Raw genomic sequence first — 16,838 nt, 5'->3', positions numbered from 1 at the left:
ATCTTATAATAATTTGCACTTAAAACTGATTAAAATGAAAAAAAAACTGATTAAAATGAGATGGGCATTGGTGGTTCATGTCATTTATCCCAGCACTGAGGATTAAAGAACAGAGGCAGGGGAGTCTTAGTGAGTTCAAGGCCAGTCTGATCTACAACACAAGTTCTGGACAGAGAGATCCTGTCTTCTTAAAAAAAAAAAACTTGATTAAAATAATAAGCCAGCAAAGTCCTCAGAAGGTTAGAAAAGGTTGCAGAGGTGAGATAAAGAAGCCACTGTTATGGTATGCATCATAAAATGAGATTACTGACCATTTTTTTCCTCTGGTCAATTTGGGACCCTGCAGGAATATAACAGGAACTGAAGAGCAAGTACAGCAAGCCATGCAGTCTCTGAAGGAGACCGGCTTCATTAACTACTATGGCATGCAAAGGTTTGGGACCACAGCTGTCCCTACGTACCAAGTTGGAAGGTATGTAATTGATTTCTAACTTTTAGCTTTTTTTTTTTTTTTTTTGGAGTTTTGTTGTCTTGGTTTTTTGAGACATTGTCTCACTATGTAGCTCTGGCTGTTCTAGAACTCACTGTGTAGACTAGGCTGGACTTGAGCTTACAGAGAGTGAACTGCCTCTGACTTTTCGAGTTCTTTTTTTATCTAAAAGAAGACTCAAAAAGTTTTCGTTGGTCAAAAAGTTTGTATTTAATTTTGTAATTTCTATCTAAAGGATATTTTTATTTATTCTCACATAACAGAGAAGTAAAATTTTTGTTAATGGTGTATTGATTATTTCAGGATTCTGTCATGTTTAGGACAAATGAACTACTGATCCATAAGTTCTTTGTAAGATTTATTTTATTTCAGTTAATGCATACAACGGTATGTTTTCTTTTTCTTTTTTTGGTTTTTTTCGAGACAGGGTTTCTCTGTGGTTTTGGAGCCTGTCCTGGAACTAGCTCTTGTAGAGCAGGCTGGTCTCGAACTCCCAGAGATCCGCCTGCCTCTGCCTCCCAAGTGCTGGGACTAAAGGCATGCGCCACCACCGCCCGGCAACAGTATGTTTTCTAAAAAAGAAAAAGAGGTCTGGAGAGACAGCTCAGTAAATCACTTGCTACACAAGCATAAGATCCTAGGTTCAGATTCCACTGCTACTCAAAAGCTGAGCGTGGTAGGACACATCTATAATCCTAGTGTTGGGAAGGTGGAGACAAGCAGATCCCTTACTCTCTCTAGCCAACAAGACTAGCCTATCAGCTAGTGAGGAGGGTGTCTGGCTTCTAGAGGCACATATATAGCACATACATGTGCACAGTTGAAGATGTAACCTAAATAGTAAGTTTTTCCTACCACTCTTCACTGCCCTTTCAAGGGGTCTCTCTTACTTTAGTTTGTTTGTTTTTCTTTTTGGTGTTTTTTGTTTTGTTTTTTGAAACAGGGTTTCTCTGTGTAATCCTGTCTGTCCTAGAACTCACTCTGTGTAATGGTAAAAGTAAAATGGCACTGTTCCCCGAGGGGCAACAGATCCCAGGCAGGGAGTCACGCGGCAGGTGAGAGACCTCAGCTGGGCAGCCAGTCCCACGAGAGGATGAGAGACAGACGGATAGGCATGCCATGCAGAGTGAGGTTGGCTATTTATTTAGTGGATTATGAAGGGAAAATGGGGGAGGGGAGGGAGGGAGGGAGGGAGAGAGAGAGAGAGAGAGAGAGAGAGAGAGAGAGAGAGAGAGAGAGAGGGAGGAGCCACAGTAGCAGCTACGTCTTTGGGAGAGAGAACTCAGCCTGGATGCAGAAGATCTTGCTTCAGCAGACCCGGGTGTGGGTGGAGGGGTGAGTAGGCCCGGCTTTTCTCTTAAACAGACAGGACAGACCCTTACAACTCTGAATACCAGGCTGACCTCATACTCAGAGATCAGCCTGCCTCTGCCTCCTGAGTGCCAAGAATAAAGGTATGTGCCACCACACCTGGGTTCTCTTTTACTTTTCAGCAGGTAAGAGGCCAAGTGTAAAAAGCCGGGTAACACAGGCCTAAGGCATGCTCTCCAGAGTAAACTAGAGTAGAAATCTCATCAATAAATACTACTTGGTTTCACAAACATACTGTGAGAATCCTGCTGTCCAGCAGAGACTGCTACGTAAAGTAACTATTCATACAGGATTTAGAGTGATACGGGCTACAAACTGAAGGCTCTCTGAGAACATTTGTTCTTCATTCTGTTTCAGCATCTTGTCCAGTTTTTCAGTATCAAGTTGTATCTGCTTATATGATTTTACAAGGGCCAAGGGATTGGTCTGCTGTGCAGCAGCTCCTTTCCCTCTTGGGCAGTGTTGTAAAGTGAGGACTGGGTTCTGAGCCTCAGACTGCTCCCCTGTGAAGTAGAAATAATGCCAACTCCACGGAAGGCTGGGAATGCAGATGGTGTTTATACAGCACCTGTTTCTAGGCTTAAAATGTGCTAAGTCATTAATAAAAAGAAATCTCTCTAAATTAAGGCCAGACAGGCACAGTGGAGTCCAGGACAGCTACCTGGGCAGCCGATTAGGACTGTGAAAGGCCAGACCAGCCTGGGCAGCATAGAATGATCTATCTGCTAATTCAGAACAAGAGCAGCAAGAGGAAAGTTTAGGACTAGAATGTGGCTCAGAGTCATATGCCACCTTTTGGGTGACTTCTACGTTCCAGGTTAGGGGCGTGAGGATTAGAAATGTTAGATAGAAAGACCAGAGGTACAGAAGAAACAGACACAGGATAGTGACAATTCGGCAAATACCGAATGCTAAATTTTCCCCCACATTTATCTTCCATGCACTTTTATACCCCAATACAAAAGACTGCTCTAACAGAACACAGAGGACAACCAGTACAGTTACTTGCTTCAATACTTGAGACTTCAAGCCATTATTTCCTGAGAAAAGTATTTGATATTTGGGACAGTGAGCACACCCTAGACCAAGTATCCTGCAATCAGCCACTCCCTAAGTCAAACCTCCTATTTCAAAAGAAGTTGCAGAATATTCTGGACTTCTGATGTTTGGTCAGGGTGGACCAGCTCTATCTCTATGGACCATCTTAAGGTCCGAAACACCAAGTAACCACACCCTAGGTCAGGATAGCTTGTCTTGTAGCCTACCTGTTATCAACAACTTTGAGCCCGGCCAGTCTTTGATCCCAGCACTCGGGAGGCAGAGGCAAGTGAATCTCTGTGTGTTTGAGGACAGCCTGGTCTACTAAAGCTAGTTCCAGGACAGGCTTGGACAGGCTCCAAAGCTACAAAGAAACCCTGTTTCAAAAAACCACCAAAAGAAAAAAAAAAAAACTTTGAAAGAGCAAAAATAAGCTCAAACTCTCTGATCTTCACACAAGGTGGAATAGGCTCACATTTTTGGGTTCCCACAGCTCAGCTAATAGGGTGCTTGCCTACCACACACGAAGCCCTAGACCAGATAGATCACCAGCACTGAGGAAGGAAAATCTGAAAAGGAAAATACAGATAAGCATACTACAGATGCTGATTGTTGTAGCACAGATAATTTAAGGAAGGGTTGTATCAATCTTTGCATTTTTAGGTAAAGCAGAAGCCCAGCCATATGACCCTATAGTTTTGTATCCCAAAGAAAATTAGTACAAATAATTGATTAGTAAAATGCTGTTAGATTTACCCAGAAACAGAAGTTGTGTAATGTGCCCAACTTAGTTCCAAACAATTTATTTTCACAGCATCAGACTGTTTTCTGCCTTCATAGAACTTACAGTATCACCATAGGATTTCCTAAGGGGAAATGCCAAGTCTCAGCATACAGTCAAACAGAAGATGAATCCAGAATATATCAAGACAATAAATGAAAAACTCTTCCACCCCATAGCAAAAGGACAACTGGAGCTTTCTTAAATGTTTTTTCTTGGCATGTATTAATTACATACTCTAGTTGGTTTCATTATTTTCGTTTGTGTACCTATTCATTCATATTCTTCCCATACACGCCCTCTTCCCTCCCTCCCTCCCTCCTCTAATCACCTGCTCCTTCCCAGCTTTCTCCACATTTACTTACGTGTATCCCAGCTGTGTCCCATTGAGCTTCATTAGAGTTGTTTACAGAAGCATGGGCCACTCCTCACTGAATGTGCACAACCCCACTCCGTTCTGTGACCATGTGTGAGCAGTCACAGCTGCTGTGTGTTCAGGAGTGCGACGGTCATTTCATGCTCAGACGTCAGCTCTCTCCTCAGCCCTGCCTCCTACTTTTACATTCTTCCCACTCCTCTTTTGGTGCTCCCTGCTCTTTGGAGGAGCTGAAATAGTTGTCCTGTGTATGTCTGGGCATTCAGATACTGAATCCAGGTCTTCTGCAGAGTTTGTCCTGTGTGGGTTTGTGTGTGCTGAATATAGGGAGGGCAACAGACCCACTGGAGTCCAGGCAGCTGTGAGTTGCTGGATGTGGGTGCTGGGAACCAAACTCAAGCCCTCTGTAGAAGCAGTAAGCACTCTTGATAAGTGAGCCCTCCTTCCAGCCCCAGAGAAGCCTTTTATGGTAGACGATGGTCACTAAAGTCTGTGTCATCATTTTCCTACATGCTTTTAAATTGAATGAGCTAATAAGTGTTTCTTGTTACCATCTTAACAATTGAGCATTTAAAGCTTATCTTATGCAAAGATAAGCCAGTAAATCCTGTTTAATTCTAGAGCTATTCTACAGAATGCCTGGACAGAAGTCATGGATTTAATACTGAAACCCCGTTCTGGAGGTGAGAAAAAGATTTGTGTTGAAATAAAGTGCATAGAATGTATAGCTAGATACTCATGGAATTACTTTAAGTAAAAGTAACTGAAGGTTGTTATTTTAAAGTTCTTAGTGGGTTTTTTTCTAATTTTTAAATGCCATTTCATTTCACAATTTTACACATGATTTTGAAATTTTAAAAACTATCTCCTGGTTCTAGCTCTTTATTTATCTGATTTATTAATGCATGTTTAAATGTATGTTCATTTCTCTTCAGTTACTGCAAATTCTCTGAGTTTATAGATAATGCATATATATATATGGCTATTTTGTTAAAGCATAGTATAATGACTAAAATTTTTCCAGGAAATATCTCTAAAACTATACTGTAAAAAAAGGGATTTCACTGATACTTTATAAAATGTCAAAATATTAATACTCATTTTAGGTAACTATTTATTTTCAAACTTAAAAAATCTTTTTAATTTTAAAGCAAGCAGTACAGGGGCAAAGAGAAGGAAAAACCTCCTTAGCTGAGGTGATGATGAACTCTGGCTGTTCATGTATGGGGCCCATGGTCTTGCTTTTTTTTTTTTTTTTTTTTTTCTTTTTCCCTCTAAGAAGTTGGGGGATGGTCTTGCTTTTGGGCAGCTGTGAGCTTCAATGCACATGCATTTTCCCCAGTTCTGTGCTCCGTATGAGGCATGTGAAGTGATGCATGCTCTTCTGTTGGCCAAGTTTGATCGTAGCTTCTCTTCTCCCATAGCTGAAAAGGGGTACTTGGTGAAATGCAGAGAAGAATGGGCCAAGACCAAAGATCCAGCCTCTGCCCTCAAAAAGCTACCTGTCAAAAGGTGTGTGGAAGGGCAGCTGCTTCGAGGACTTTCAAAATATGGAATGAAGAATATAGTCTCTGCATTTGGCATAGTGAGTGCAATTTGTGAAGTCAGGCAATGACTCGAGGCGGTTAATGCTTTTTAAACATAATCTTTAAAAAACTTGAAAGGGCATCAAGAATCCTTCAGTGGTCTTCAAAGAAATTTATTTGAGTGTACCTCATTCTGACCCTGAAAGGTGATGAGCTGGTAGAGGTGGGGATGTTGGTCGTGTTTATTAGCATTGGCACAAAAAAGTGTCTATGGGAAGTATAATTGCTAATTGAATTTAATGTAATTGAATGGGATTTGAAAGTTTTAGAACTCAGTCGGGCGATGGTTGCAGACGCCTTTAATCCCAGAATTTGGGAGGCAGAGGCAGGTAGATCTCTGTGAATCTGAGGGCAGCCTGATCTACAGAGCAAGTTCCAAGACAAACAAACTTCCAAGCTACAAAGAAACCCTGTCGCTGTCGCGAAAAACTGAAAGGGGGGGGGGGTCCTACAGTCATGTCTTTTAGAACTTTAATTTGTGTCTGTGCCTATGCAGAGCATGGTCATGGACTTGAGCACACAGGCCAGGACAACCTTCAAGAGTTCATTCTCTCTTTATAGCACGTCTGTCCCCAGAGATCAAATTCAGGTGGTCAGTTCAAGGCAAGTGCCTTTACCTACTGAGTCATCGATATGACCCCATTATAACCATCTTCATTGGAGCTTTAGAGTGCCTCAGGAAGGGAGTTCAACAGGAAATAGCTAAGTGGTTTCCTGTTAGCATGTTTTCAATCGAGGTGCCATATTGGTAAGCACAGTTCATATCTGTGTGTATAACACAGGACAATGAAGTGCTTCCCCACTGAGCTGCATTTCCAGCCCCACAGTCAGACCCAGTCTGAGGTTCCTGTGTTAGGGTTACCATTAAATGAGTAAAATATTTGGAGAAACAACACTTTAAATGCTCAAGATTGTTCTGGTTTTGCCTATTTCTCCCTTCTCTGCAGATACCAAGAAACAATCGCTTAATGTATATCCATAGTTATCAGAGCTATGTGTGGAATAACATGGTGAGCAAACGGATAGAAGACTATGGGCTGAAACCTGTCCCAGGGGACCTTGTTCTCAAAGGAGGTATGGCATATATACTCTTGTTATTCAGACAGATTAGGACTCAGATACTTTATAGCAGTGTTTTTGAAATCCATCGTGGCTACTAGTTAAGAAAGAAATGTGTAGTAAGTGGGAGTTGGAAGGTCACATGAGGTCAGGCAGATAGTTTTTAATCACCAGTGAAAAAATACGTATGTGTTTTGAATAAGCAGCTAAGTCTGGGCAGTATAACAAAATAACCTTTGGGCTATGATTGGCCCAAAGCCCTTTACAAGCATGAATCTGGGTCTTCAAAATACGTATATTTATATATTTAATATATATTTATATATTTGTGGATGTGTCACAGCATCTCATCATGTCATCGGGCATTTTCTTTACTAAGTATGTAACAGAATGGTCTGAAACATTAACATAAATGTTAATATGGGTCTAGAGCCTTGAGTCGGCTGTAAAGAACACAGACTGTTCTTCCAGAGGAGCCAGGTTGATTCCCAGCACACATGGTAGCTCACTGCTGTCTATAACTGCATTTCAAGGATACAGTGCCCTCTCCTGGCCACCAGGGACACTTACCACACATGATGCACAAACATACATGCAGGCAAGACATCCTTACACACAAGATAATGCTAATATCCTGTCCGCTATCAAACATTAACTGTGTTTTGGTCTTAACACCAGTCGCTTTCCCTGCGTTGCTCTGTTGTAGTGCTACTGGGAAGTATTCTGATGTTTACAAGATTTAGCGCCTTGCTCAGGATTCCAGCTGATTAAAAAAGGAGGGATTCTAAGCTTCCTGGGCCTCTGCACCTGGACACCTTGTGCTTTCAGCTCACTGAGATATATATAATTTTAGGATCATGAGTTCATGAAAATGCTTTTTATTAACCTGCTATTTGCTTGTGGATTTGCAGCCACAGCCACCTATATTGAGGAAGATGATGTTAATAACTACTCCATCCATGATGTGGTGATGCCCCTGCCTGGTTTTGATGTTATCTACCCCAAACATAAAAGTAAGTTCCATGTTTGAGCCAAATAATTAAAACAAGTGTAATGTGATTAAGTTATCAGTAAGCAAGAGTAAAGCAAGGGAAAAATCAATATTTGAATTATAGTCTTAAAACTTTCTTTATAGCACATGTAATGGCTAATCCCAGCAGAGGCTGGTAGATCTCTGTGAGTTCAAGGCTAGCCTGGCCTACAAAGCTAGTTCCAGACCACCAAGGGCTCTTATATAGAAAGCTCTGTATAAAAGTGTGTGTGTATGTGTGTATAAATTTCTTAATTATATATATGTACTATGTATATACACATAATATACACATCACACACACATATATATGTATAATATATATAATTTTATGGTCCTGGAAAGGAATGTATTCAGGAGAATAAATTAAAAGCTACCCCTGTGATCCCAAGTGCTGAGGCTGGAGGACTGCTTCAGCCAATAAGTTGGATGCCAATCTGAGAAAAGGAAATGAAAGTTAGAATCCTCTGCCATTACTTCCTATTCTCCAGACTTTTTGTCATTATTTTTGTTACATTTGTGGATGTCATTGGTGGTAAAGGGGAGGACTTCATTGAAGAGAAGGGAGTGTGGACTGGTATAAGAGAGAATAAGGAAGGTGGGCAGGGAAGAGCATAGTCTGTTTCTCTTGGCAGCAACCAAGGAGAGGGCTCAAGATGCTAAAGCTGTTAGCGGACCATTATGGGGTTAAGGAGAAAACTCATGCCAGGAAAACTCGCAGAAATCCACAAGGATGCCCCCAGCTAAGACTTCTAGCAGTGGTGGGAAGGGTGCCTGAATTGGCCTTCATCAGTTTGGTGACTACCCTAATTGTTATCATAGAGCCTTCATCCAGTAACTGAGGGAAGCAGATGCACAGATCCACAGCCAAGCCCTGGACCAAGCTCTAGGAGTCCAGTTGACAAGAGGGAGGAGGGATTATATGAGCAAGGGGTCCAGATGTGATGGGGGAAACCCACAGAGACAGCTGATCTGAGCTTTTGGGAGCTCACAGTCTCTGGATGAACAGCTAAGGGAGCCAGCATGGGACCAGCCTAGGCCCTCTGCGTGTGGGTGACAGTTGTGTAGCTTGGTCTTCTGTGGGGTCACTAGCAGTGGGACCAGTACCTGTCTCTGCTGCATGAACTGGCTCTTTGGAATCTATTCCCTATGGTGGGATGCCTTGTTCAGCCATGATGCAAGGGGAAGGAGATTGGTCCTGCCTCAGATCCCCTGAGAGGTCTTACCCCTTCTGAATGGAGACGGAGCAGGAATAGGTAGGGAAGGAAAAGGGATGGAACAGGAGAGGAAAGAAGGGAAACTGTGGTGGGTATGTAAATTGAATTAATTAAAAATAATGGAAAAATTCCTATAATGGTAGATATTAACATTCTCACCAATAAAAATGATCCGTGTCAAAGGTGAAGAAGAAGAAAGAAAGATGCTAAAGCTGTCGGTTGCCACACAGCTGCCATGAGGGTCTGTTGGTCCTGCCTCTTTCTGAGGTGTAGCTCCCCCCCCCCCGCCTTTTTTTTTAAATGCAGGCCAGACCACAAGTGTACTTTTTCTGGTAGTTTGGATTTCTTTGCGCTTTCTCTGAGCACCCCACCTCACTTGTTTTTGCCGTGTGGCTGACCTCCATGCCTGACTCATGGCATGCTTACTGTATTCTTCTCCATTTCCCTCCTGGACAGCTACTGAGATCTACAGCTTGCCTTCTTTAGAATTTTTCTTTTAAACTCTGAAAAAATTGTCCTTGTGCTTTTAAGAAAAAGAAACATGCGAACCCTTGTTTTAGTCAGGATCTTTCTGGAACAGATAGCATAGAGCTGAGAAAGGGATTTATGAGGCCCTGGCTCACTTGATGATAGCTTCTGGAAAGTCCCATGCATCTGCCTGCTAGAGAGACAGAGAAGGCATTGTTCTGACTGTCAGTCTGGGCTAGTAGTACAAGAACCTAGAGAGCCAGAGAAGGCATTGTCCTGACTGTCAGTCTGGGCTAGTAGTACAAGAACCTAGAGAGCCAGAGAAGGCATTGTCCTGACTGTCAGTCTGGGCTAGTAGTACAAGAACCTAGGGTCATGAAGTCCAGGAGCAGGAGAAAGGTAGTGTTCCAGGTCTTTGCCTTTTGGTCAGTTCAGGGCATGTCCACATTAAGAGTGAATCTTCCACACTGGCTCACTCACCAGTCTCTTCCAGAACCACCGTCACTGACACAGCTGCGGTGCACCCCTTAGTTGGTCTGATCAAGAGCAGATCCCCTGGGTTTCCCCATCAGGAGCAGTGGGACAGGCTCAGCAGAAACGTGAGAATAACTAATGTTTACCGGTTTGCTGCCCGAGTGTCCTAGTTTCTGTTCCTGTGATAAAGCACCCTGATCAGAAGCAACCTAGGGAGGAAAAGATATCTTTGGCTCACACAGCCCGATCACACTCCATCCCTGAGAAAAGTCAGGGCAGGAACCGAAGCAGAAGGAGATAAAGGAACTGGAGGAGAGCTGCTTACTGGCTTGCTGCCTCCTTAGGACAACCCAGGACACCCTGTACAAGGAAAGCACCGCCCACGCTGGGCTAGACCCTCCTACAGCAACCAGAAATCGGGAATATGTGCCACAGAGACGCCACAGGCCAGTCTGAAGAAGCAGTTCCTTAGTTAGTTGAGGTTCCCTTCTCCCAGGTGACCCTAGTTTGTATCAAGTTAAGAAGAACTGATTGGTACACCATGTCAAGCTGATAGCCATCACAAAAAAAGGCCAAGAATGTTCCCCCCTCTCTCTTATTCCTCTCAGAATCTGGAACTTGGCTGGTTCCAGTAAAAATAAATTTAGCAGAACATTTGACAGTGCCGTGGACGAGATAGAAGGGACACTAGGAAGACCTTTGATAACATGGGCACGACCTAGTACTGTAAGTTCTCGGGAGTGTGGTGAGACTGTCTTCTTTCCTTGTCCCTGTATTTCAAGCATTTGTAATGGCTACTTTGAATTAAGAAATGAGTTGACTGTGTTCTTAAGTCGTTTTATATTTGTAATAATGTAAGATGAAGTTAATGTTAGTAATCAGGAAAAGGCTCCTGAGCTACATAGCAACATTCTAGAGAGATGGCCCTGTGGTCAAGAAAGGTTGTTACTCTTCCAGACAACCTGAGTTCAGTTCCCAGCACCCAGGTGGCACACATGAGCCTGAAACTTAAGCCCCAAGGGTTTCCAGGGCCACCTTTTGACCTCCCTAGATACCCACATGCACATATACATATATTTACACACAAACATACATACATTTCCATAAATAAAACTGAATTTGTTTAATCATGAAAAGAAAAATTAGCTTGATGGTAGCTTATAAAAAAATTAAAGGCCATGAATCCTGTGCGTGGTGACTCAGGAGGTAGAGGCAGGGTAATCACTGTGACTTTGAGGCCAACCATGGGTACATAGTGAGGCCTTGTCTCCAAGAAAGAAAAATGTTAAGGGCCAGCAAGATGGGTAAAGGCACTTGCCGTGTGACACCTAAGTTTGTGTCAAGGAAAAGACCAACACAAGTGTTGTCCTCTAACCTCCATATGTGTGCCCTGTCTTCCACACACGCTCCCACACACAGTGTGCTTGTGCTCACTCTCATACACACACACACTCACACACAATTAATAAAATGAAAAAAAATGAATTAAAAAGTATCTGAGCTGGGTGTGGTGGCCCATGGCTTTAGTCCCAACACTCAGGAGGCAACGGCAGGTGATTTTCTAAGTTTGAGGCCAGGCTGGCCTACAGAGCTCATTCCAGGACAGCTACAACTGCACAGGGAAACACTCTCAAGTAAATAAATAGAAAAGCAACAACAACAACAACAAAAATAAAGTATCTGGAGTTACTGTTGAGTCCTGTAACCTGGAGCAGATAACCAAAAATGTTAGAGGAGAGACAGTTGAAAGGACCAAAGTCAGATGAAACAACCTATGGCTCCAGTGCTTATGGATGAATGTAGAGGCCGGCTAACCTACCATGTTCCGAGAAGTCGATAGAGCCCATAAGAAAACAACCTGTTTGCAATAGGAGGAACTTTCTCATGTTGTGGCTTGTGTAATAGTCCCCACACAAGTCTCCTACGATGTCACGTAGGAGAACATTAGAGAGTCATGGCCTAGGGTAGACCAGATGGCTTCTAGGGTCTTATGTTTTTGAACATTTAGAGTCACTGTATAAATTGTGTTTAGAAACTCCATGTAGAGTGACCTTTGGGGGTTAGTTTGGGAACTTTATGCCACAAGCCCTATAGCTGATTACAGAAATAAAGTCATGGATGACTACACTAAAGCTGGAGGCATCTTCTAGACTAAGTTTTATTCCCTATGGGTTACAAACTAGAGTTAACTAACTTCATTAGGACAGGCTGACTGGACTTACCACATATTATACCAGTTCTATAGTTCAAGCTAACCTGCTGACAGACTGCATTCCAGTTAACTGTTTGTGTTTTGTACCAGTTAGCGAAGCCTACAGGGAAATGCTCACTGCAGACAATCTTGATATTGACAACATGAGACACACAATTCGAGATTACTCCTTATCAGGTGCCTATCGAAAGATCATTATTCGGCCTCAGAATGTCAGCTGGTGAGTACAGAACTGGGGCATTTTATAGAACCACGGGTTTTTGCTTTGTGTGTATGTGATTCTGTGAGTGTAAGTGCTCCGTAGCTGTTGACTGTCCTGATTACTGCTGTTACTACTGCCACCAGTTGGTATTTTTCAAGTGACCAAGAAATTAGTGTTGACCGAAGTCATATAGTAAAAGTTTCTTCTTTTACATTTTGTTGGTATCCCTGACTTACTGATATACAGGAAATGATCTTTCTTACCTTTCTTTGTAAAACGTCCATTTGTTCCTGGAGTTAGAAAGATGGTTAAACAGTTAAGAACACTGACTGTTCCTCTGGAGGACCGACGTTCAATTCCCAGCACCAACATGGCAGCTCTGTCTGTAACTCCAGTTCCAGGGGATCCACACCCTCTTCTGGCATTCACACATAGTGCACAGATACATATTCAGGCAAAATACTCATACATACAAAATAAAATTAGAATTATATATATATGATACTTTTGATATTTTTACTATTTGCTGAAGCTTTTCTAACTTTAAAATGAAATCCTGAACTAGTTGCCCATTGCCAGGAAATTCTTTTTCCTTTCTCTCTTTCTGTCTGTCTCTCTCTCTCCCTCCCTCCCTCCCACTCTCTCTCCCCCTCTCTCTTTTCTTTCCTGACAATGGGCACGGAGTTGGCAAAGTTGGATTTTACGTTCCACACTCACTCTGAAGAGCAGTTTCTCTCATAAGAAGGTGGGGGTGGGGTGGAGAATTAAAAAATAAAAATAAAGGGGATGTCAGTGGTGCTCACTGTGGAGGATATGTTAATGTCATGGTTACTTCCAGTTCACCTGTACGAAGTAAAGCCACCATGCTAGGGAAACCTTCCAAGTCATTCCATCACCCGATAGCATTTGTCATCTGTTATGAAGTGATAGAAAGGCAGTCATGCATGGAATCTGGCCTGTTCTGGTCCGGGGGACACCTACTAGTCAACCTGTATGTTTTTCTGGCTCTACAAAGGGGGATAGAGAGCTTGGTGGCGTTTGTGAGTGCTCACATTCATGCTCATCTTTATTATTTTGAAGGGAAGTCATTGCATATGATGATCCTAAAATTCCACTTTTCAACACGGATGTGGACAACCTAGAAGGAAAACCACCACCAGTTTTTGCTACTGGTAAATCAGCAAGATGTGTGTCTGTCTGTCTGTCTTCCCTGTCTGTCTATGTCTGTGTACACATGGCACACGCGTATAGATTGGAGGACAACTTGCGGGAGCCAGTCCTCTTCACTATGTGGGTCCTAGGGATCAAATTCAAGTCATCAGGCTTAGTGACGGGTACTTTGACTTGATGAGCCGTCTTGCCAGCCCGTCTGCCCTGTTATCCTGAGTAAAGTTACCGCATCCACCCAGCTCGTTCGTTCGTACCCTCTCCTGTGCTCTCATTTCCGTTATTCTCTGAGGACCGTTGGGGAGAAGAACCCTAAGGAAAGGGTGTAGCTTTGGGGGGAGTCTTGGGACCTCTGGTCAGCCTGCAACCACAACAGTTTTGACCATGCACTTCTTTCTTGCCTGGCAGAGGGCAAATACCGGGCTCTGAAGATGGATTTCTCTCTCCCTCCTTCTACTTACGCCACCATGGCCATCCGAGAAGTGCTGAAAATGGATACCAGCATCAAGAAGCAGACCCAGCTGAATACAAACTGGCTCCGATGAGTAGTTGTTCAGAGAGACACAGACAAGTGCCTGCTCGGTGACCTGTTCTTTTCTCTTTTAATTGTTGACCCATATTTGATTTTTAAAACTTTTATAGTAAAGGATTATTTGTATTTTTTTAAAAACTTTTGTCAGCTTAAAGAAATAATTTGCAATATTTGTACACACACAAACCCTGAGGGTCCTAATTATAGCTCAGAAGATATAAATTGGTCAGAATATACTTTAGGTACTTAAATCCTAGTACACTATCAGCATTATGATTTTATAACAATAAAAGGGGGACTTTGGTTTAAAGTAGCGGCTTTAGGTTTTGCTGTGCACCTGAAGTACAAACACCAGGAATTTTTATAAGTCCTTAATTGGAGTACACAGTGGTTCATCTCAAGAGCAATTGTAGCAAACAGATCTCAACTAGAAATTGGAGTCCATACTTAACCCACTGTACTCATGTTGGTCCAATGGTAACACAACACCCACAGGTCTATAATTATGACATGGTCTTCACTGTGTGGCTGTGTGTCAGATTCAGGTAAGCGTTTGGCTCTCATGTTGATAGTATCAGTGCATTTCCGGGGAGGTTTTTTCTTGATGGAGAGATGTAGTTTTTTTTAACCAGGCAGTGATGGCACAAGCCTTTAATTCCTGCACTTGGGAGGCAGAAGCAGACGGATCTCTGTGAGTTCGAGGCCAGCCTGGTCTACAAGTGCTAGTTCCAGGACAGGCTCCAAAACCACAGAGAAACCCTGTCTCAAAAGAGAAAAAAAAATATTATTGGTTAAGGTATAATTTTCCTCTAGGTGCCTTTTACTTTCAGGACTCTTTCCACTGGACTCTAAAGTAACTAGTGATCAAAAAGAAAACATGGAAAACTTACAAGTGCTCCCGTCAGCAATGCTAACCTGTCACCAGCTGCTTCAGCATTTCCATCTTGGGCGCCACCAAAAAAACCTTTCTCTGAAGGAATGGATATGCCTTTGCAAAATTGTATGACATGACTCTACTTATTTCATTTTCTATTATTTCGAGAAACAAATGTAATAAATATTTTTTTGAGAATTCCTTTCTTCTAATTATGTAAATAAATCAAATAAATATTCTAAAACTGAGTGCATGTAAACATCTTGTCCCAGACTAAAGGAAAGTAAGGTACTCCGTGAGTAAAGGATCCTTGGCCGAGGTGATATGCAGTGTCTTGATGAGGTGTGGAATGTGAGAATCAGGTACAGTAGCATCCACTGGGGTGACTGACGGCATGGCCTGGGCTCACGGCATCCCTCCCAGTGTGCTTTCTGGGGTGTAGAGAAATGACTGGGGAAGAGTGACTGGCGTGTGGCCTAGAGCTGACCCTGAAACACCCCTGAGAACCTTTCTTCATATTGGCCTGTGCCGCTGCTAAGACGGCAGAGGAGTGAGAAATAGAACCAATAACTTATGAGAAGACTTGGTCTCCTGTTGGAAGTGTTTGCAGTGCTACATGTAAATTAACATTTAAACAAAGAAGCTCACCTTACAGTCCTCATCTGGGAAATACTTTGAGGCCTGTGTGCAGAGTTAATTTTCCTGGTCATGTCAGCCAATTTCACCAATTTGTTCATGTCTCTTTGTCTTTTTAAAATTACACTTTATTGTATGTGCACACATAATCTTTTTAAAATTACATCTTATTTATTGTGTCTGTGTGCATGCCTGTTTGTGTGTTCATGTACACGTCTCACAGCATACATGTGGATGTCGGAGAACAATTGCAGGAGTCAGTTATCTCCTTCCATCATGGAGTCTCAGAACCAAACCCAGTCATCAGTCTTGGCACCAAGCACCTCTGTCCACTGAACCATCTCATTGGCTCCCTGTATAGGCATCATTTTAAATATTAACGAAAAAAATAATGATATGAGTCAGATTCTTCAAGCTATTTTGAGACTTGAGAATATATGTTTAGCTATAGAAATTTGATGTTGGATAAGCCATCGCCTTGGCGTGGAAGTCAGAACACCTCCCTTGACGTTAACAGTAGGAAAAGGACAAACTGGAACGTTTCCTAACGCAAAAGTATGGTGAAGCTTAGTGTGGTGACCTGTGGTCAGCAGTAGGGAGGCTGAGGCCGGATTGCCGTGAGTGTGAGGCCGGGTGTACACTTGAGAGATGCATAAGTGAGTTTTAAAGAGGCAGGGCTTGGTGGCTCATGCTTTAATTCCAGCATGCTAGGCAGAGGCAAGCGGAACTCAGTGAGCTAGAGACCAGCCAGGGCTACACAGTGAGACTTGCTCACAAAGAAATTTCTTTTGACAGTTTTTATTTGGTCAGCCTTAGAGATTTGGTTTGATTTTCAAACGAACAAATTCTAGCCAAGGCTACCCTGGAACTCACTATGTAGCCAAATCTAGCCTTAAACTCCATAGTCCTAGCTGGATTTCCCAAGCCCAAGAGTACAGGCATGAGCTACGTACCTGAGCTACATGCCTGGCTCCTATGAAATGTTTTATTTTTAGTTTTCATATTACAGACAATTATAGTACTAGGTAGCCGTTATTTACTGTAGGGTGATCCTTCCATAAGCTCTGACTGTGTGTTGCTCTCATTGGTTAAATAGTAAAGCTGCTGTCTGATGGTGGTGGCTCAGGCCTTTAATCCCAGAGGTAAAGGCTTAAAGGTAGGATTTCTAAATTCAAGGTTAGCCTGGTCTACAGAGTGAGTTCCAGAACAGCCAAGGCTACACAGAGAAACCCTGTCTTGAAAAAACAAATACATAAATAAATAAGTGATAAAAGCTGCTTTGGCCTATAGCCAGGCAGAGCACAGGTAAAGCCACGAGACACATG

The 16,838-nt window shown here is 42.6% G+C and overlaps 1 protein-coding gene across 1 annotated transcript in view; it reads left to right on the top strand.

The window, feature by feature from the left end:
• Positions 1–15,075, top strand: part of Pus7 (pseudouridine synthase 7) — a 42,073-nt gene extending 26,998 nt beyond the window's left edge. The window contains exons 9-16 of the mRNA XM_075955981.1: positions 347–472; positions 4,678–4,739; positions 5,481–5,641; positions 6,590–6,716; positions 7,613–7,714; positions 12,193–12,322; positions 13,385–13,476; positions 13,880–15,075. Coding sequence (XP_075812096.1) covers positions 347–472; positions 4,678–4,739; positions 5,481–5,641; positions 6,590–6,716; positions 7,613–7,714; positions 12,193–12,322; positions 13,385–13,476; positions 13,880–14,016 — 937 coding nt within the window. The 3' untranslated portion in view covers positions 14,017–15,075. The remainder of the gene's footprint in view (positions 1–346; positions 473–4,677; positions 4,740–5,480; positions 5,642–6,589; positions 6,717–7,612; positions 7,715–12,192; positions 12,323–13,384; positions 13,477–13,879) is intronic.
• The last annotated feature ends 1,763 nt before the right edge of the window (positions 15,076–16,838 follow it).

Source organism: Microtus pennsylvanicus, chromosome 22 (genome assembly GCF_037038515.1).
Source record: "Microtus pennsylvanicus isolate mMicPen1 chromosome 22, mMicPen1.hap1, whole genome shotgun sequence".
Classification (NCBI taxonomy): Eukaryota; Metazoa; Chordata; class Mammalia; order Rodentia; family Cricetidae; genus Microtus; species Microtus pennsylvanicus.
This window is presented reverse-complemented; position numbering and strand designations above follow the sequence as displayed.